The 23,610-nt window shown below is 34.9% G+C and overlaps 1 protein-coding gene across 3 annotated transcripts in view; it reads right to left on the minus strand.

The window, feature by feature from the left end:
* GLS (glutaminase) overlaps positions 1-23,610 on the minus strand; it is a 67,125-nt gene that overhangs the window by 37,805 nt on the left and 5,710 nt on the right. For all 3 annotated transcript variants that reach the window (XM_042808560.1, XM_042808562.1, XM_042808561.1), the window contains exons 2-7: positions 20,591-20,687; positions 19,956-20,077; positions 13,733-13,862; positions 12,919-12,998; positions 10,874-11,037; positions 4,938-4,996 (exon numbers count right to left, since the gene is read on the minus strand). In XM_042808560.1, coding sequence (XP_042664494.1) covers positions 4,938-4,996; positions 10,874-11,037; positions 12,919-12,998; positions 13,733-13,862; positions 19,956-20,077; positions 20,591-20,687 — 652 coding nt within the window. The remainder of the gene's footprint in view (positions 1-4,937; positions 4,997-10,873; positions 11,038-12,918; positions 12,999-13,732; positions 13,863-19,955; positions 20,078-20,590; positions 20,688-23,610) is intronic.

The following is a 23,610-nucleotide window of genomic DNA, read 5'->3' on the forward strand; positions in this document are numbered from 1 at the left end:
CGTATGAAAAAACACTTCTAAATGAACACAAAATTAAATTCAAAATGAGAAGATTGAAGCAGTTTGATAGGCAGAAAATTCAAACTTGCAGAAGACAGCTCAATACAATTTTGTAAACACTTAAAACCACATTGGACTTATGGCTGTCAATCATAAATTTGAATTTTTTGACTGTGTCAGGTTTTAGTGATCTTCCCCTTTTTTTTTTTTTACAAAAAACAAAACCAAACAAGGTACTTTTTATTATTTGTATTTCTACTAGAAAAATATAAGCAGTTGATTAGGTTGCATGCCTACACGTACATAGGAAAGAAGAGACGCATGGATACTTACCAGAGCTTGCAACAACAAAATTAGGCAATATTTATTAGAAAAGTAGTTAATATTAGCCACTTTTCATTGATCAACATTCAATGTTTATACGATTAGACACATAAGCTCTTACCATGTGTCTCTTGTTAAAATCATCTTTCAATTTTGAATCTAAGCCAAGATAATAAAAACATCTGGATTGTGAGAAGTTTATGGTTTTCTAATGATAGAAGATTATTTAAAAATTAATGTCTGGAATTTGTTTAAGCCAGATTTATAACCTAACACTATACTGTGATGAAAACACCCAGAAAAAAAAAATCATAACACTATGTCAGAGTGCAATAAAACATTTTTTTTACATTTGTGCATTTTACATTAACTATTAATGTCTTCATTTTAGTTTTCTGTACTTACACATGGTTTTAACTTTATTTGTTAATCTGGGCCTGTTCTGTGAGAACTGGTGTCTTGACTGCTTAGCATGCCATTTTCAGCTCTGAAAATACTTGAGATGACACTGTCACAGACAGTATTTGACCCACTAAGACCAATACTATTATTATTTCAAATACAGGTAAGAATTATTTTTGTGTCCATCAGGTATTAAATATTTGCATACATGACCACTGAATACATGTAATTTCAAAAATCACTACTGCATATTCTATGTCAAACAGCATCCACTAGAGTTATAATAAAAAGCATGTTAAAAAGCATGTGCAGAGTAACGTGAATGTATGTTCCATCCAAAATTAGTTACTACAAGAAAACAAATAACCCAGGAAGACAGGAAATTTCACCAAAATAAAGACAAGTATCTAGCAGAGAAGATCACAACACCAACACATGTTTTAAAATGGTATGTGTGTAATTTACACATTAGTGTATCAGGAAGGATAACTGAAGTGGGTAGCACAGAGCAATTAAGCTAAATCTGTAGGATTTATTCTAACTATATTGTCAAATAAACCATGCATTTTCCCGACCCTCAAGCATTAGACTGTAACCGTATAGGTTTCCCAATAACTGTACACTGACAACAGACAGGCCCTTGGCACAGCTGGACAAGTCTTTCCACCACCCTTTGCCTCATTTATTTTATGACTTATCAGCATATTTAGAAAGCTGTTAAGTACATCAGATACACCTCGATGTTTTATACAAAAAGAAAAACTTCCATTGAATTAGGTTTTTTCAGGGTCGGCAAGATCAGCATTTTCATTTTCTTGTACAGCAAATGTTTTGCAAGGACTATAAACACTGTTATGCCCCCCCCAACATGTTGATATGCTTCCACATTAATTTATCACCACAGAACAACTCCCTTCACTGAGCCTCTGGGTCTATTGTCACTGCCTGTGTAAGTTGCTGCATGTGGCTGCCAGCACTCAGAGGACTTATACACACTGTATTTGCCCAAACCTTTGCTGTTACACTAGAAAAGCTTTTATCGAAGGATGGAATCTTGAAGTATACAATAAAAATTACTTAAGATTAATCCCTTGTCCTCTGGTGATTCCTTCCACAGCCATTACGTATTCCTCTCTGAACCCTTCTTCATCTCATTCGCACCTCTAACACACTGCCCTGCCCAGTCAGTAAAGAGACATGGAAGTGGGCAATTGCACACAACAACAGTTCAGAAAACAACAGATCAAAGCATTAAAATCTATCCATACTGCAGGCAATAAAGACTTTTCCCAGTCAATGTGATGTACAGAAAGCTGTGTAACAGAGCACTGAATCTGTACTGGAGCTGAATCTTCTTCTTTCAAGCACCTCTATTTCCTTGGAGACATGGAAGAATTTATCATTTTATCTAATATATTTTTTCTACAAACTCCTGTAATTGCCACTACAATTTTCTTTTGATAACAGTTATTTGAAAACTGTTATAACTATGTAATTTATATAACTAATAATAAAGGCAAATGCCTGTACAATTACAAACAAGGGAAAAGGTCCTTAGGGTTTTGGGAAAATTTTATTTCATTAAAATTGGCCTGTAGGATGTCCTTTTGCTAAAGCATTTTTATTGTAGATACATGCTTTAAATGCTGGAACAGTCTGCAGAGTGTAATGCAAGTATAGTTAGAACAGAGCCATGAAATAAGGCACCAAAACATAAATACATCGTAGTTCCAAGCACATGACAGTATGAGAATCATTTAAGCTAGTAAAAGTATGATATAGTCATGCCTAAGTAAGCCAAACAAACGTACAATTTAGCATGCACGTATATTTTATTATTTATTATTATGATTAGCAAGGACTAAACATAACATGACAGTTTAGGTCTACGCTCTGTTCCAAGGTGCGTATACCAAATTCTTAAGGCAGTCAGAACCAGGTATGTGATGCTAAGAACTCCTTTTTCCCCTAGAATGTTAACATATTACATATTCTGACAAAAGGATTACTCCAAGTATCATCTCTTATCCACAAGTAATAATAATTTGTGTCAGATTCAAAGGGCAGTTGTTTTCAGATCATGCATACTAACAGCTATTAAATTCAGTACAATGTATGTAAATTTTGAAAGATTTCTTATACCAATTTCTCAGAAAGACATAAAATATTAAGTATTAAAGGAGGTAAAAGCATTCTTAACACCAAAATACAGCAACTATCTCTCCATAGCTAGCAACATTCTATCATTAGATAAATCTGTCATATATGGTAAATTGGACCATGTTTAATAATCCCTTCATTGTCTTGGTGTCTAGGAGCCATACAGAGTCTTCAAGATATGCAAGTAACACCTTAAATAACAGAATGAATGCAGAGGCACTGAGGGCAAAACATGGGTTAATGAAGCCACCTTTTCCAGAAAAAAAGGAAGTCTTAGATTAGATCAAATATAAATGTGAGTTATTTAAATCACTGAATAGTTAGTAGGAATATTGTTAAATTGCAGATTGTAAAGAAGTTATTTCACAAAAAATACAACTATTAAGTAACTTTGTACCTCTGACCCTCTATGTAACTTTCTTCAGAACATGTTTAGTTTGGTTAGTTACTCAAATGATAAATGGTATCTTAGTGGAAGCAGTACATAAAATAAACTACATTTTAATCACACTGAAAACAAATAATGGAGTGTGATAAGCAAGATAGGCGGTCCATTAGACGTGCAGTTACCACATGCAAAAATGTTAGTGCAATGCAATACTCTTTATAAGAACATTACAGAAAAAAAAAAAACCAAACACCCAGCAAAACCAATCTCCCAACCTTCTAACAAATATCACAATTGCATGCAGTAAACAAATCCATGTTATCTATTCAGATTTACACCATTTATCAAGAACTATGTGCCTTCTGCGAGAGGCACATGCTTGTGTTTTGACTTATGACCAGTAGGGCATGTTGTAGTAGGACTAACATTTTGACATTTCAGACAAATGTGTTAAGTCAGATTTTAAAATTCACTATTATCCAAGTGAATTTCAATGCTCAGTCAACCTTTAAAAAAATATTAAATGTGAATAAATTTACCTGTCATACTTAAGGCCATTTTCTTTCACCTACAGCTATTAAAGATAAATGTCTTTAAGCAGGAGTTCTTACACCTTCTTTAAATATAAAATAACAGAAAATCATGATCTAAGTAATTTTAAAATCAACAATTTGGAAATAGGAGGTAGGAAACACACTGTAGCTAAGGGACTTTGAAATATAACCAAGAAAAAGGCTGTAAACAAGATTTTTAGACCTCTCAAGTAACAGTATTAAGTTTTCTACTTCAAAACTCCAGGGGACTGACATGTTCCCCGCAGTTCTAAGCAGGTACCCTCAGAAAAAAAAAATGTTTTTTTGTACCAGTGGCTACCAAAAAAAAGACAGAAAATACAAGTAAAGTATCTGGTAAATGTTAGCACTACATGGAATTTATGACATTTACAGCTTCAAGAGATATATACAGCTATTCTAAGGAAAAATAAAATACAGCTTTCTAAAAGCCTCCAGATTATGGACTAAAGATTTTAAGTCATTATTCAGCTATGGTTTACTCAGCAAAATAAGGGTAACTGTTTCCAAACACACTTATTTAAGAAAATACATTTAACATCCCAACGGAAACTACATAACACAGAAGTTAAACATAATTTAGTTATACAGTACGTTAATAAAGGACAAATTCTGTATTAAGAGCGATGTGCAAATATAGCTGCATTACTCCTGTACTAATTAGTCTCTTCCATTCCTTCTGCACAGCAAGAAATACTCCTAACTGTATACTACATAAGAGCATTAGACATTCAGAAATAGATTTCTGAGTGCTATAAAGTATATTCCTGAGGACATACTCTTAGCATTTAACAAGTATGAGGCAATTCTCTCAAGAGAATATCAAGTGTTGTGCAGTTAAAGGAGGAAAAACTAAAAACTCTTCAGGAAAAAGTGTCAGCTACACTGTTACTTTTTAAATACAGATAGTCTAATACTGCATTTGTTTGGAAGTGTTACTATTTCCAAAACATCAGAGCTTGTCTACCTGCTAATGAGTAAACTGCCATAAAATATTGCACACATAACATGAAAACAGTTTGTAATCTGTACAAGACACTTTTTCTACATTCTACTAAAATACTCAGAGAAACTAAAAATGAATTTTTTACCTTGATTAAAGATGTGATCACAATTGCTCCAGCATTCACCATAGGGTTATGAGGCCTGTCTGTGAAACAAAGTTTTCAATTACAAATATATCCCAACACACATTTGTCAAACAAAACCAGTCAAGTGTTAAGTGAAAAATGTTAAGTATCAATGTATGATTTAAAGCGACGATTATCGAATATAATCCTAAATTTCAAAAATTCTAATCCAACATTGTACAGAATTTTTTGTAATTCTGAGCAAAGTATTTTACATCTTAGAACACACTCAGCCTAGTGCTACTTAACAGTCCAGTAAATTAATTGGTTTGGCATAATTTCTTTTTTTGAAAATTTTGAATCCCCCCTACTGTTCCAATTTGATCAATGCAACATTCGCAAGTGGAACAACGACTAAAGGACTTTCCAATTTTTTCTCCAAGTTATCAAGTCTCAGTGAGTGTAAAAGTGTTCAAACAGGTCTTTATAAAAGAAATAAATAATTTTGGTTCTTGAATTTCCTTATTGCTGTACATGAATACAAAATCCTGATTCTTTTTAAGAGTCAGAAGTTTCTATTTGCAGCTTCTGAAATACAAATAGCAATTTACTAGAACTTATTTCATAATTGACTTGCATATACCTGCTACAATTAAGTTTTTCTTTTTATCATTCATCTATTAACAGTATTTTTGTATTCCCAGTCATTCGTGGCTGCTCATGCGAATGAATCACCTTTTTCTTTTTTCTTCTTCTTTTTCCAAAAAAGCTTTCCTTATCAGCTGTCTTTCTTTTCCCAAATGTAAGTTTTTATTCATCAACATCTACCTCTTACAGTTACTTTTTTTTTTTTTTAAACTTATATTTTTGCTGTGCCTTTTACCAAGGATGCTGATTTTTGAGGGTTCTAGTGTCTGAAAACCTCAACTACTGTGACAGGTTTGGATTCTTCTTTTTATTTGATGTTACTTTATCCCCATATTTGAAAAAAAATACTCATTTAAAAAACACACAAAGTGTTCACTGTTTTTATATAAAATACACACATATGCACACTAAAATGAGCTTGAGGTGATTGCTTTTTGGAGATTAATCTGACATTCACAATATATACATACACATATATTTTCCCATTAAAATTATACTGATCATGGTCAATGGCACTTAGCCATCTATGAATATCAGATAATCTCCAAAAACTAATAACCTCAAGTTCCTTTTAGTATTTTTCAGAATATCAATATTAAAAGGAACTTTAAAAAAAATGAAGTTATTCATTAGTGAAAAGGTGAGACCAATACCTTCTGTCCAAAAAAGTAAAGCTCCCCTAAAATACAAACTTAACATCTATACACTATTTTTAAAGTTTCTAGTGCCATTCCTTATCTCTCTGAAACAGATTCAAACTGATCTGATTTCATCTGCTTGTACTTAAGATCCACCTATATCGAACATCCTGTTCTACTCATGCGTCATTAACTTAAGCAACTTGGGTAAGATATATTTGATTTTTGATTAAAAACAGATTCTGAAGAGGAAAAATGCAGCATTTCCATAGCTTCCTAACTCTGTCTCTCCTTGGAGACCACACACCAGTCAAAGGTGTTACAAGTCAAATCACTAATCACAGCATCAGACCATTGGTCATAAGGGACCAGTTTTTCAATATTCTCCTTGAACTGGGGATTCCAACTCCAGACACAGTCCAACACAACGCTGGCCTCATGGATGACCAGAACACACTGTCAACCCGACCTCTTGCTCTAGCTATGCTTTTCTGTTTTACAGCTTCTTCTCATCAACATCGGGTATCATTCCAGTCCATAAACTGGACACTTTCCATTAATCCACTGCTGCCCGTTCTAAGCAGAATAAACCCTGTCAAGGTATCCAGGTCCCAGGAAAACAATTTTCACTGTTATCTGCACAGCACCAGATAATATGATCCAAACACTTCCCATAGATAGATATCTGCGGCTGATAGATAGCCCTTCTATCTGCCCACAAGAGCTACAGGCTTCCTAGAGAGGTAGTCAATGCCCAAAGCCTGGCAGTATTTAAGAGGCATTTGGACAAAGCCCTTAACATGCTTTAACTTTTGGTCAGCCCTGAAGTGGTCAGGCAGTTGGACTAGATGACTGTTGTGGGTCCCTACAAAAAGAAATTGTCTATTCTATTCTACAATGAAGAACCTCTTCACTGACTTAAGATATACTGGCCTTTTTTAAGGGTCAGGATGCCTAAATAAAATCTTACATTCTGAAAGGTTCCTGCTAATTTCAAAGAGATGTCCTCCACTCCCATCAATAATACTCCCATTCCCAGTTATTTTTTCACCTCTTGGGGACGTATAGGTTCTGACGCTACTTTTTTTTTAGAAAGAGACCTATGTATTATTTTCCTTAAGTGGAGCAACTACTGATTTACCTCACAGTGGGTGCCATCAGCAAGGGGATTCCACATTGTACAATGATAAGGAATGAAGACCGATGCTATAACTGCAACAGTTTGCCAAGGAGGTGAACAAATTCATCTATTAATCTTCAGAAAGAAGAATCAAAGTCTGCAAAGCTAACTGACACACATCACTAAAAACAAAACCACACACATCCACTCTCTCTATATAATCAAATAATAAAGGCAATGATCTGCTCAGACAAAAAAAAGCTGCTTTTATGCAGCTTCTCTGCAAGTACCTTACTTTGCTGTATCATCTCATTATACTTTGGAGTAAATTCATGTTTTTATCCTTAACGAAAAGCCCAAGTCATAATAACCCTTCGACTTTAACTGGGGTGCCCTGATTAAGTCAAGCACCGATTAAGCAATTTGTCTCTTGCATAAACAACCCAACTACCAGCCTCTGAACAGTAAATATATTCTTCACCAAAACCTTATTCTCTTTCTTGTGGAAAGGAGATACTTGTCTAGAACAGGCTTTTACATTAAGAACCACAATGTATTCAACAGGTATATCTAAATTCAAAATAAAAGAAAATAATTTATTTAGTCACTTAGAAATCTCTCTACTGGACATTAATATTGAATGGTGAAAATTATGTATTTCTTTTAATACCTCAAAACTGGTTGACAATTACCACGATTGCTCTAGCAATCTGACATGCAATTATGCCATATATGAACTAGACCTTTCCCCTAACATGATCAAACTGCAGTGCTTTTCCTCTGCCAGTTCTTCTGACATTTTTTGTCTACCATCGGCCATAGGCCTTTGTTGTACGACTGGCTTGTCTTTGAGAACAGAAAGCAGGTTGCCACACATACACAATACAGACATTTTAATACACAGAACAGTTCATCACGGCACATTCTTTCTGAAATTACATCAAAATGTGTTTGTCCAATCAAAAACTTAAAGAAAGAATGCCATCTTTGGTTAACAAAATCCTTCAGCAGAATAAACAATTTCTTGGAAATCCCTCATTCAATTATGATGCAATACTTATTACCTGACAAAGTTCCACAAACAATTACATTACTAGACTAATTCTACAAATAATTATCATCGAGAGAAGGTTGCATGTATAGATAAAAGATACTAACTGTACATATATACAGGTATTGTCAGACATGTTGCATCATTAACTCAATAGGCATGAAAAAACCTGCAAACTGCTCAATGACCATAACGAGGAAAATTATTCCTGATGATGCCTTTCAGACACATTTTACTATGTGAAATTCCTGATCCACTTTAATCAACTAGAATAATCTGGTTTTAATTAACATGGGAATTGCCTTAGTCCTCCAGAAACCTAAATTGTTCAATGGGCCATATGTTCCCTTTGATAAAATAAGTTCTTAAATTGAGTATTCACAAGGCTGCAGAAGTTTCCAAATTTCCATTGTACAGCACAGATCTTAAGACATACATGATTCTTAGTAACACATTTTTTGCTATACATTGGCACTGTTAGCTATGACTTGAAATCGTCTTGTAATATTCTCCATTCTTCCCAGCCTGAATCTCAATACTAGTAAACAAATAAATGGAAGAACATCATAGTTTAGGATTCCTTCATGCAGTAAGTATAAAAAAATAGCTTCAGATGCATGTCTGATCAGTTTTTAAATACCTGCATATCCCTTCATAAATTTATGATTACAAACATGAAATTCAATTATATCAAAATAATTAGAAACCAAATAGAGTATCTGTATTATATATTCTTATTTTTAAATCTGATCTTCAAAGTAGTTATGCACATTCAAACTGCCAAATACTCCACATATCCAAACTTAATACATCAATTAAAATCTACAAGTAAGGTATAATCCTTTCTTCCCCCCTCTTCCATCACCCACAGAAACTCAGTTTCCCTTTCTCTCCCTATAACTGAAATGTTCCTATTTATCAGGCTTTTACTTTCCGTTTTAGTCTTTCATTTAAGGACTGTATACATAAGAGGCTGTTCAGGTTAGTTCTAGCACATTTTTCCCAAGTCAGCTATATCAGCCACACAAGCACATACTTAAATGTTAAAATTTCTATCATGTGAATTAGTCTTCTCTATTAATTTAATGCACACTGGGCAAACTTTCCATAATCCCATTTCTCTGATTGTGTAACAGCCTTATATCACTGTTAGACTTCAGGAGTGTTTATAATAAAGGACCATAGCCTAACAATTCACCTTCTCTCAGTTCAATTTTAAAAGTAGCAATAAAAGGAAGAAAATAATTACTATACTTTCTGTTGTTTCATTAAAAATAAAATAAAAACCCAGAACACCTATATTGATCCAAAGGAAAAAATGAGCAATTTTCAGCACCATCAGAACTTTTTTTATTTGAAAGCTTTCTTAGGACATGAAAGGCAGTGTTCTTCACACTGTACGACATTGTATTTGGAAAAATTAGGAAACCAAAGCAAGACAGCAAAGCTTGACAAAATGCTTAATTCCCTCTTGGCAATATATACACACATTTGTACTTCATTACCACTTACTAACAAAATAAAAAAGAAGAAATACACTGTCAAGATCTATTTTATTTGTAAGTTTGGAAAGATTGTTTTAAGGCATGTCTAATTATAATTATGTATCATTAAAATATTAATAATATAGATATCTAACTCAGAATTCAATACAGTCCTTGATAAAAATATCATCCAAGCCTTATGCTGTTAATTAAATATTAATTGCAATACCATGGCAACAGAAACATCGTCTGTTCTCTTACTGAGAAAGATCCACTAGGAGAAACAGTTGTGTTTCAGAGATAACATCCAGTATTTCCTCTAAGGCTACATGAGTCATCCTTCTTAGATTTTTGCCATAACATTTTTAAAAATAACACTTTCATGCTTGAGAATTAATATAATATGAAAAAGACATAGTCAAGATAAGTACTGCACGATAAATTCTTACTAAAACAATCCTGTCACGGGGAAAAAAAAAATGAAAGCATTGTTTTGAATCAGTAGTCAAATTCAGTTTAGAATAATCTGTGGGAAAATATGTTCAGTTTCGCCTTCTGGAAACTAGCCAGTGCTGGCCTTTGGCACCAGCACCTGCTGCTCAAAAGGCTGAGAAGGGAAGCGAGATACATGTTTCTTAAAATCAATTTAACTTCTTTGATTTCATCACCATCATTTTACAGAAGGCATGATTAAGGAACACTTGCTACTAATTCAACTAAATAAGTATACATTTCAAACATCTGCAGTATCAAAATCCTTTGTTTTTTCCTACAGCTGGATAACTAGCAAATAGAACAGAAGTAACAAAGCATCTTCTACTAGCATTCTAAAATTAGGCAGAAGAGAGTGACAAAGGATAAGCCTACCTTGATGATGGCAAAATATTTTGGGACGCTGTTTAATAATAAAACTCAAGATGATACAGTAAAATGAAAAGACTGAAAAAACTGTGCAGCTTGTTTAATAGTTCTCTAAAATTGAATATTTGCATTATTAAGTATTATAGATCTCTTACCATCTTCATTCAGGAACAATTTGTTGAATCTTAATCCACTAGGCTCTTTACCCACATATCTGTGCACATACTCTGTGCCAAGATCATTAACAGCAATAGCATATTTCAAAGGCTTTACACAGGACTGAAGACAAAATGGAACTTTGGTATCTCCAACAGAATGCCTGGGAAAAATACAGATGAAGAGGTTTGAAATTTCCTGTTCCCTAGCTGTGGTGAGTAGAGTGTTAAATGCTTCATCTATTATTCAACATACTAAGACTATTAACAAAAACACCCAAAAAAATAAAAGCATATTACTAAGTCCCATTTTAAACAACGTAACAGAAAGATTTAAAGCTAAGCATAACAAAGTCAGTTGCTGGTGATTACTGAAGACATAACAAAACAAAAGCAAGTTTGGAAATGGGTTTTTACCAGAGCAGAAAATCACCTCAGACCTCTAATATCACACTTACCCTACTCAATTGCAAACCACATACTCAACAGGGTAGAGCTGACACGATTATAGCCATTATATGTATTTATGTCTATCTAAACAAAGATGAGATCCAATTCAGTTTTGGAATTTGAGGGCATTAATTAAATAGCTGTATTTACATCCCCTTTGATAATGGCATAGTATTTTATTACAGTTATTAAATGCTATTTTTTTGAAAGTTTACTTTCAAAATCTAAGTCAGACTGCATCAAGGAATGACTTGTACAACCAGCATATGCCCCATCTAGAGCAAAAGGCTCCAAGCAACCACTTGTCTGATGGCAAAATCAGAAGTGTATTTGCTTCTTTTCTTTGCAGAAAACATAAGAAGGTTTCAGAGAAATTCACAAAACCATTTTGGCATTATAGAAACTAACATTATACAACATTAAGCACTACACAAATTAGCATTATAAAAACATTCATTAGTACGTGTTATAATATCCAAAACAAAGCAAAATGCCAATTTAAAATACTCAAAAGGGAGAACATTTTCATTTTTAAAGCTGTTTTACTATGAGTAGATTACAATTCAGACACTTAAGCAGGGAGCTGAAAAATACTTCAGCTCACTTGTACAGCTCTTTCCCCAGAGATTATAGGGCATACGGCTAATAAGAAACAAACATACAGATCATAACAGATCACATTAAAATGAACCCCAATCCTTAGTCACCATAAGCAAGTCTGATGCTCTCTCAGGAATGCCCCATTCACCCAGAAGATACTCAAAACTTCAAAATTACAGTACTCAGAATATGCAGTATGACCACATCAAACTGCAGGCGAGCAGAGACATGCAAGCTGATGAGTATCTCACATTGTCTAGTCACAAAGGTAGAAACAGAATAGTTTACCTTCCTTCTCAGCTAGATGGTGTGAGATACTCCTTTACATTTAGGCTCATAACAGTCTTTGCTACACTGAGCTACTAATAAAGAGAAAATAAACATAAGATCACTCTAGCTATATCTAAGATCTAAATACACCTTTTACAGGAAAAAGTTTAATAAACCTGAAAAGCAAAATCATGTCAAGTTCTGTCCAGTTTCCACAACTTCATTTTCTTTTTGAAGAATAAGTATCTGAATTTTTTCAGCAACATACAGGGATCATATAGTAATGCTACAGTAAGAACATTATAAGTTAGTTCCTTTTCTGCATTTTAAGTACTTCGTAACCTACAGAAAAAGTAATATAGCTCGAGGCACAGATACGATTGGACAAAGCTCTTCAACTCCCAAAGACTAACACTACGCAAGTATTGTCTCTATCCTGCTTCATAATCACCAAAATTACCCACAGCTTCATTACTGTGTTTGGATCATAAGCACAATATAATCCAGATTTAAATATAGTATTTACAAGTACTATTTAAGCAATATTTTATAATAATAGCAAAATTGTTCAGCTTAAACAGAGGTAAAAAAAGATGACCAAGTGGATTTCACTTCTTAACTCCAATAAAGCTTTTTCTTTATTAAACCATGAAACATCATGAAGTCCTGTATGTGTCTTATAGTTTAAATAATTGAAATAGCAAAATCTAGAAGTTAGAACATACCTCTGTCCATCCACTGTGCAAAGTGACACACCCCACAGATCAGGGCTGAACTTGGCCAGTTGTGGAATATAGTCAGCAACCTATCACAATGCAAAATAAAAAGAGACATTACAACAACCAAAACATTTAATTATATGTTAGTATACGTCAATTATAATAAATGTCAATGGAAAGAATATACAAGGTACAACTGAATTATACCACTAATAATCACCTAGTATATCTAAAACTTCATTACAAATTATTATATTCACTAGATCATTATCAAATAAGACATTTTTTCAAAGTACAAACTTCAGCACATTCTAAGAGGAATCTTTCCTCTGTGTTAGGGCATGTTCAGCATTTTCACAATATAAAATTGTAGCTTGTAACAAAATTTGAGGGTTTTCACCTTATTTATTGAAAATAAGCACTAGAATAAACTTTAATTACTAACACAGGTATGGTGTTGAAAATTATTTCTGTCACATAACCCAGCCAATCGTGTAGAGTAGCATAACTCTTTTATAGACTGTTTAATCTGATAAACTATGTAACAGTTTTATAGTTCACATCAAATAAATAAAGAACAACACTATTTTCTCATTCTAACATCAAAACGCTAAAAGATTGTTAGAGGTAAGGAGCTGTATTTCTAACACAGTTCACAAGTTGCAGACATAACTGAACTTCCAAAGTTTATTTTACTAAGTTATCAGTTTAATATTTTTCTAAAAATGTCAAGAAAGGGCTGTCTATGTAACAAACAATGTTATCGGGTTAGTATCAATAAATCTACAGAAGTTTGTAGCTGAATTTACAAATAGGTTACCTTTCCTCCAGATTGTTTTTTAGCACTTTCATACAGCTCATCAATATGTGAAGTAAACGACATAAAATCTGGAATGACAAACTTCCTCCTGAAAGCTTGAGTAAGCAACACAATGTTACTTTGTACACACCTGCAAAAAGTTAAAGAGGTTTATTAGTATTTTGACAAAGTACTGTCAAAAAGCCTACTTAAATTGCAATTACATGCTATTTAAATGAGGACTGTCAGTCTCTTGAAGTTATCTACCTACAAGAACATGTCTTTATTAGAAAGACTTCAATTTTCCACTTCACAAATTTTATTTTTCAAAAAATATTTTCAATTGTTTCATTGCAGTCATTTTTATGTCTTCTTACTTAAAACTCTTCTTCAAGGTTTCAGCTGTGAGGTTGTACTGCAAGGTAGTATCAGTAGCCTTCAAGTAGCATCTAAGCTTGCAAAAGAGATCTAAGCCATGCATTTCTTAGGATCAAGACATGTGAAGGTAATCTAACCCAGCCCTTTTCCAAAGTGATAATTTCAGAGTTAGATCAGACTTCTGAGGTTCAGAGTTGGTTTCTCTTACTTCCAAGTGTTTTTACCATGAACTGAGCAAGAATGTTGCCAACAGACCAAAATTGGAATGAGTTTCCACTCTAAGAAGAACAAAACCCTGTGGAAGCACTCGATAACATCTTCTGAACTAAGCAAAAGTTAACAGCAAGCCATACTGCAAGCCTTTTGCTTCAAACCACCACCAGTTAAGGAATCTATGCTGCCATTTAACCCAGAACACAGTTACATTATCATCCACACCCTCTGAACATCGGCCCATCTGGTACATTTAAACCGATGAGGTAAAAAGGAAAGGACTTACCTAGGAGAAACAAAAAGGGAAGGATCAAAACACAAGCTGAGACATGCTGCTGAGGGTGGTGTGTCTGTGGGTGGGGGGTGAGCAGGAACAGGGGTGGGAATTGGGAGCCACTATCACATCAGTTGAAATATGACCTTGCCCTACCCCAGTGCAAGGAAGACAAAGGGATGTTCAACAAACAGTTTCGTTAACATGTTCATAATGTGCTTTCTGGCAGTGTTGACAAAAGCAGAAACATACTGTTAATACAGACAAATGGAAAGTTAAGAACCTCTAAGGCCCATGCTACAAAGGAGAACATACCCTTCCAATGAAGATTTACTCAGAAAAGTAAAAAATTAATTTTTAGGAAAATATTTTCACTATACTTCCAGTAATCCTATTATTAGAAGTCATTATCGGTTCAAAATGAAGATGCCTGAAGACCAGTGCACAGACAGAATTATTTTCCCTTTGAATCGCCCTCTCTCTTTTAACCCTTGATTGAACTCCTTTGTACTTAGGAGACTTTATCCCAAATTCAATTCACAGCCATTTCAATTACTGATAGGCACTATTCTCCAAGAGAGGTACAGCAGAAAAATTTTCACTGTACACAGCAGCATCTTAAGAATTTCTCTACCTGTAATATGCTTCTTAGTTAGTCTACATTAAAATTGCAGTTGAGTTGATTTTGTTGCAATTTTTCATGCTTATCCACTCCTTTTTTTGCATATCTTGCAAAAAATCCTGTTCATTTTTGTTCCCAGTAGCCTCTAATTACTGTTATCTACTCCAGGTGCAACCACCCCTTTTCAAAAGTAATTGGTAACAGTTAAGGCAGCTACGTGTGCAACAGGAATAACAACAAAATATGCACTACGTTTAAACTTCAGATGCACTTGTACATTGTCTGTACCACCTGGAAAGCATTAAGCACTACTGTAAGAAAAAACATTAATATCTGAAGTTCACCTAAACCTATCAGAACAGGTCAGTACAAAGTGTGGAAAACAAGGCAGTATGCACTGAAATACAGTCCTTTGACAGCACATGTTTCTGAAACAGGAAGGGCATTCATACACTTACCAATTTACACCAAGTGTAAGATGCTCTCTTCAATAATTCAATCATTTTAAGCTAGACATTGAAACTCCCTGCAGAAATAGCTATGCTGGTTAAGAACATTACCTATCTCTGCAAGATGATGTCTCCAGACTTCTGCCAAGGTCAGTGTCTGGGTATTTATGCTGGCACTCCTGAACCCAGACAAATCATATTAATTCACACACTAAATTAAATAAAGTGGTTGAATTAATCTAGATGGGGAATCAGAACAATTACTGCATGGACAAAATAACAGGGGTCTTGATAAACTCCAATTAGCAGGGCAGTAATGCTTTCAGTCAACAGAGGACACTAGCCTTGACAACCTCTAATATTCTGCAACTGACAGCTCCTCCCCACCAGAGTTTCTAAGTGGTTTATGTTCCATGTCACCCTTCAGAGATGAATGGTCTCAGGAGAAATGGAACAGTAGGAGAAGATCACAGGGAGGAATTTAAGTAAAATAATATATTGGCAAATAAAAATTTTTCTGCAGTTGAATTTTACAAACAACTTAGTCCTTATCCCCCACACACTTTAGTAACGTTAAAATAGGTACACTAAAAACTTCCCACCTCAAGTTCTATTTCTTCAAACTTTATAATCTCATCCTAACAAAAAAAAAAATCTACTTTACCAAATTCCAGTCCAACCATTTCTTTCCCCATTTGAAAACATGTGTTTTCAAACTATAACACCTCCCTGATACATTTGGGTTAGCAAGATTAGGATGTAAATCTTATGATCTATAACAACTTTCAGTGACTTGTGTAACTTGAAAGTAACAGTTTGAGGGGATTTTTGGAAACAATCTTTGGTGCCTAGTATAAAGTTAGGATAACTTTGTTTCCTTTATCATACAACATGTTACAGTTATCCATTCTTTTTCAAGCTCTGGCTCAGATCTCAAATTATTGCTTCCCTACACAAGGTAGATACCTGATAAAAACGGAGTCTGAAGCCCCACCAATTCTGAAGAACTGTTCGGCTATCTATATAGCTGAATGAACCTTTTTTTCTGTTTTAAAAGCTGCAGAAATTAATGTGAAATTTCATTTCTAACTAGCAAGACTAGGTCTGTAGAAGTGTTCAATATATTTAGAGATTTTTGGAAAAAAAAAAAGTTACATTATTTTGACAAATGAGGTATTAAGATTATAACATAGTCGAAGTCTTCAACATCTTCCATCAAAAGCTTTCTCATTCCTCAATAGGATGAAAACATTTATTAATGCCTGGGTTAAGCATATCTAAAATGAAAGTTTTCCTCAGGATCTGCTACCTAGATTGAAAGCACAGCACAGCCGCTCAGCAGCAGACAGATAACCCTGTCTGATATCCAGGAACAGATTGCCAGGCTTATGCTTATAACATAACACACCCAGATTGCTGCTTCCTACAGACAGAGGAGATCTGGCTAACAAGACCACAGTTCTAGGTCAATAAAGTGGGACAGACAGCACCTTGTGACACAGGCTACGTTTTCAAAGCCAAGTAAGTTATTCTGAAAAAGAATCAGGTTTAAGCCTCAGAGTTTTAACTGTTACTTAGTAGCTATTATCTCATTCAAGTGTACACCATTTTCAAAATAAGCCAGTTCTGATCACCTCATGCCTTTCCTCCCCGTCCCATTCACCAAAATAATTAGTTAAGAAATCAGGCTTTATGCAAGCCTTTGATTTTTCTGTTAGGAACAAGCTGGGAGTTAAAGGAAAAGTTAAGAGGGGGAGGAGCGTTTCCTACAAAGATTATTAGAAATTTTTCTACAAATTAGCTACAGTGTCACAGAAACAGATCAGAACACAGGGTATGTCAAAATGTGCACGCTTCATGAGGAAGATGAGAGTGTATAATCTTCCATATTTATTAAGTTGCCTAAGTTTCATCTAGCAATAGATAGCACTACTGCTGCTTTATTAAATACTACCATAGCTAAGGTATGAAAAAAAAAAAAAAAAAAAAATTTCACACAGCATGCTTCGCTGCCTTCAGTAAACAGGCTGTTCTCAGCAAGGTAACATTCATGCCATAAAGACCATGTGTTATGTTATACAGACACAACATGAACAGATAATTCCAGAAATTTGTCAGGCACTCTCTCTGAAATGTTCACCAGTGAAGCCTTCAACTCAAGGAACTCTGGAGATGAAACATTAATTCCCCAGGTTGTTCTGTCTGTAATGTGGAAATTTCTTCCAAATTTTTATTTACATGGGCAGCACTGTAAAGCCAAAAACCTTCAAAATAAAGCAATTTTAGTCAAATTGGAGCCTAATGTTTAGAACCACTAAAAAGGTGTTGAAACTTCAGTTACAGAGATAGACAGTACAGATGCATGAGCCAACATATTTTACAGGTAATGTACTGTTTCTACTGGACTCGACTGATTTAGTCAAGCATATGCTATCACTTAATTCCATGTCACTTATCCTTGATGCTTTATTTGATCTAGCAGCTTTGGATTCAAATTCAACAGGAGAATTATACCACTGACTTTGATGTTTAGGGAACTGAAGCTTCAAAGTCCGGAGTTAAGTACAGCTGACTAGATATATTATTGTATTTCACACCATAAACACTTGGAGAGGAAAAAATACAGGAACCTTGTATGAATCTCTACACAGCAAATGCAGTGTGCCTAGGAAGGACAGATAACCTTTCTTATAAATTAAAAACCCCAAAACTTAGTTAACACCTGCTGCTGCAAAGAAAAATCTGCTCTGTGAAAAGGAGAATCACTTCTCTACCTTCTGTATAGTCTTTATGTTCAAAACTCCCTACACAAGAAACAACCATGTCAGTTTTCTACAAATTATGATAGTAACATCCAGTCTCCTAACACAGAGGATCAAATCCTGGAAATGTGATGTAGAACATAGACTAATCTTGCTAATTAGCAATCACTTGTCCTTTTTTTAATATAGAGTCCTTGCCTAAAACATAATTCATAGTTTACTATTACAAACAAGCCTTCTAGTAAATACACAATGCACAACAGCGAAAGCTTTTCCTTTCCAGTCCAAACATACAGTCTGGAAGGTTTCTGACTCTGTAACAACTTAAGAGTTTTTACTGTGTTGACAAGTAACCAGTGAAGACAGTCTTGAACTTAAATACAGGAATAAAGCTAGTCCATGTTGCACTTTTAAGAAGTATCCCACATTTGATTAAGGAGTTCACTGGTTTGTTATTTTGTCACACACACATATTCATTTTTTCTCTGTGTACTTCCAAAGAAGTTTCTGTATCTTAAAAAATATATACTTTATGCTTATATTTACATAAATTATGTAAATATATCATATAAGCATATACTGTATACTAGGTATTTTATATACTTATAGGTATATAATATATATACACAATTATATATGTAAACACACCTTTTTATACACATACACAAATATATTTTAAGTTTTAAGTGACAGGAAATAGCTCTAAACTCCATTAGTTCACAAATTCAAGAAATGTTACAGAACAATAAAAATGTATCAATTTTGACAAAAGTCTACTCTTCAAGAAAGAAGTAAATTCTGGATTATCATGTCATTTATCCTGTAAATGGAATAAAAAAAATAGGCTCAAAAATAGCCTACAGATTTCATTTCAAAATTTAAGAGCCTGTAAACTTCCAATCTTTTGGCACACAAAAACTGTAAGTAGGGGAGAAAAGGCATGTGCTTAGAATGCACTGAGGACAATCTGAACAGTGCTTATATTGTTCAGCTAAGTGACCACAGACTTTTCTTTAAAGCATGACTGAAGTATAGCACATAAACCTTTTCCAAAACAGACCCAAGTAGTGACTACAGTCTTAAGTGCTCTCATCTCTCTATATATCGAAATTTAACTTCATTCTATTTTTTGTATACTCGCTTTTAGAATTAACTACATACATGCACTGAACATTTCATTATACAGAAGCAGCACCCTGAACTTCAGATTAAAAACTGATGACACAGCAAGAGAGGTTTTATGTACTCATACTAAATACTCCATGCTGCATCAATTAATTTATTTGGCATCAGACCAAGAGTTGCAGTCTGGGGTCAGATACACATGCAAGCAACACTGATACATTAAACTCCTGTGGAGATCACACAATGTCTGCTGCATGAAACTAGAGAACAAACACACATGAAAACATCATCATCAAGAGTGTGTTCAACTCCCCTTCTAATTACACACCAATTTATATGCCTTATGTCTCTCCTAAGACAGTAACACACAGTCAACAACATTCATTCAGAATTACAGTTACATTATTGACAGAAAGTTTACTTTTTAAAAAGGTCTTTGTCCAGCATAACACCATCTGAAGTTGTTTGAAGTGTCAGTCTTAACATATCCATGCACTCTTTCAATCGGGGATCAGATGTACGTAATCCTGTAGATTTGAGTGCCTATTACAATAAAACAGTAATTACTAAAATGAAAAGATACGCTATTACAGTCAAGTTCTCTACTGCTTGGTCTCATTTATCAAGGTAAGAGACATTCACCACTGTGACACCAACACAGAGACATTTTGACATCTTAATGATCCTTTTGCCATTTCCTTTTGCCATTTCGGCTGTGTCTTATGTCAAAGGATTAATGTCATGTGAAATCCACACTGGTCCAATTACATTTTACGCAAGTGCAAATGCTACCCAGCCCTGCCATAGACACAGAAGCTTTCAAGCATACTCTTTTGCACAGCAAAGAAGTGAATAAAAATACTAGTACACTCATTCCCTTACTTAATTACAGAAACCAGGGAGTGAGAAGGGGTATGGGGGGTGGGTGTTAACATTCCTTACTTCAGCTGACCATGTTTAACAGAAATTCTTTGCTCTGTACTCTTGTGTTTAGCATGTTAAAAAACCCCTTGTAGTAGTTAGCTTTCATACAGCAGTCTGGAACAGTAAACTTACAGTTATGAATTTATGAACTGGTATTTTCTCTTGTCCTTCTGCAATAGTATAGAAAAGCAGATCTTCTAAGCTAGGGAGGAGACCTTGCTTCATTTTACTGGAAGAAAAAAAAAAAAAAAAAACACATGCATAGATTAATGCATATTTTTATTTATACACATTTTTGCATTATTCACAATGAAACACAATCTCATGAAACCCCCCTGCAGTGCTGTGTCCAGCTCTGGGGCCCCAAACAGAAGGACAGGGACCTGATCAAGAGGGGCCAGAGGAGGCCACAAAGATGCCCAGGGGGCTGGAGCAGCTCCCCTGTGAGGCCAGGCTGAGAGAGTTGGGATGGTTCAGGCTGGAGAAGAGAAGGCTCTGAGGAGACCTTAGAGTGGCCTCCCAGTGCCTAAAGGGGGTACAAGAAAGCTGGGGAGGGACTCTTCATTGGGAGTGTGAGGATAGGACAAGGGGTAACTATTTTAAACTGCTGGAGGGGAGATTGAGAAATTTTCATCACATTTTCCCTCTTCTTGATGTTAGAGGGTAGACATGTTACTTGCACAGAGGATAAATGTATTTATAAGACTCAAAGACCTACACGCCTCATAATAAATCTGTAAGAGCAGATTGACCCAATGGTTCCAACAGGCAAGAGAAAGAGATGATGAATGTGTATCATTTTCTTCAAAACAGTCCTGTTTTTAGGAACCTCTAGGAGTCCTAAAACCCTTGTCCTTCTACAAGCTTATGTAAGTCACATCAGTTAGTGAAAGCAAGCAAAGCCATCTGCAGCATAATACAGTAACCTGAACCAGCTCAGGCACCAGAAGCAGCAACTCTCATTGTGCGTATTTAGCAAAGTTAATGTGCAACATAGATACATTTTGAATGGTCACTGCATTTATCAGTGTAATTACACTGGCTCTCCAAGTATTCCACGTGTTAACTATTTTACTCTGAGATACGCCTCCTGTATGCCTGCATTTTTTGTAACTCACACCGCCATTTTAAGTGAAATGTGAAGGAAACCTACCAGAGTAAGCATCAGGACTCCTTCCAAGAGAAAATGCTGCAATACTGACAGCTTTCCCTCAAGCCTTTGGAGTTGTCTTTAGGTTTAACCTCAGATTTTCACCTTCCCTTGCCATATCGGAGCACCCTGCAGCAGGCAGGAGCACAAGTCTGTACTCAGTTCCTTACACTTCCCCTGCAAGTACGGCATCACAGCATACAGCTGGAATGTACGCCTTCAAACTGCCAGAGGCAGCGACAGCAAAGGGCTTCGCATCAACTCTTTTAGTCCCCTGAAGTACTTAGGTTTGTTTCTAGACAAAGTCAGTTTAGAAAAAGCCAATGTTATGATGCTTGACAAGCAAAAATAAATTTTAAAAAATAACAGTTGTCTAGTAAATGTAAACATAAACAAACTAAAATGCAGAGTACACAGCCTTACATTATTTTAGCCATCGATTTTAAAGCTCTATCTTATAATCTAATAATTTCAGCAATACTTTGTTGCTATACTGTAATATATAAAAGTTATTGCCTGAAACTAGAATGCTCAGTGGCAATTTATCCATTTGTAAACACGTATGAGTGTGTGTACAAAAAGTAGGCCTAAATTCTAGTCATGAATCTTTTCACAAGATTAGTACTACTTTGAATATCACTACTCAGGGTTATAACTACAAAAATAAAATACTACGACTAAGCACAGGCCCTAGGTAGGCCAATGCAATCTTACAGACTGACGTTTAATCCTCACTCCTCTCTCAATACTAGCTTACTCTAGCTCAACAACAGGTCAGATGTATGATTATTTTTAATAAAAATCTGATTATACTCAAATACCCTTTTAAATTTAAGACAGCCTCCAGATTGGACTCGCCTCCCTTCTCCTTTCCTCATAACTAGCAGTAGTAGTAAAAATATCACTTCTCATTTTCCAATTTATTTAAAACACTGTACTTACATACCAAGAACAGAAGACAGCTTTGTAAGCCAACAGAACTTTCCTTGTCTTCCACTCTGGATTTTTTTAATTTTTTTTTTTTTTTTTTAATGATGCTGGCTGACTAATGCACAGACAGGCTGGCAATTCAACAGACAAATGCTTGCAACTACCTCAAGCAAGTTACTGAACACGCTTTTTCCTAAAGAAAATTCAAGTCTTCCACATAGCACACTGCACTTCCAATCTTTTGAGAACAGTATCTCCAGTCAAGCTAACCCAAACAAAGCTACTAATGTATTAATTAAAGTTTCATCCTGTATCAGCATCCTAACCCTGCAACTATATACTTTAAAGCTATACTGAGTTACATAGTCATATATACCCCTGCATTTGCCCCATTTATAGAGCATTTAACTAAACTCCCCAAAGCATTGAGATTTCATGTTTTAAGGAATATCTATGCTACAAGACTCATTACTAGACTGCTGAAGATCTGACAGAGGAAACTCCTGTATTTCACTCTGACAAAACAAGACTGCCAACACAGAGAAATTTTAGCTGATAACCTACTTAATTACAAGTTTCTGAGCTATTACTCACACTTTTACAGCTGTTCTAAATGTGGAATTTCTATCTGGAAGGGTGACCAAAAAAAAAAAAAACTTCAGACATTTGACCAAGATTTTTATCTGTCTCCCTAAGATTTTAATCTATTAAAGACATGTGCACCTTTCACAGCATAAATTCTCTCTTGACATAGTTTCCATATCTTGCACATCTGCTGCTGTTTAATATTGGGTCAGTCAGCTAATTTAACAATGGATTTGAGCTGACTGCCAAAGCAAAGAGGATGGCATTCAATATATTTACAGAAAACTGCTCTTTGTCAAATAGTCCATCTTTTGATAAAGTTTATCAGCTAAATAGAGGTGGAAAGGCTTGCTCTGCAGTTTATCAGGTCAGTTATGTCAGTAACTAATGTTTGCTTAACCTAAAAGCTACGTTTTTGGCACCATGAGCACACTTAGCAAGATAGTGTTGTTCAGCACACGTTGTAAAGAGCTGTTTTTCAAGTCAG

This window comes from Tyto alba, unplaced genomic scaffold (assembly GCF_018691265.1).
Source record: "Tyto alba isolate M040663 unplaced genomic scaffold, T.alba_DEE_v4.0 Super-Scaffold_7, whole genome shotgun sequence".
In the NCBI taxonomy this organism is placed as follows: domain Eukaryota; kingdom Metazoa; phylum Chordata; class Aves; order Strigiformes; family Tytonidae; genus Tyto; species Tyto alba.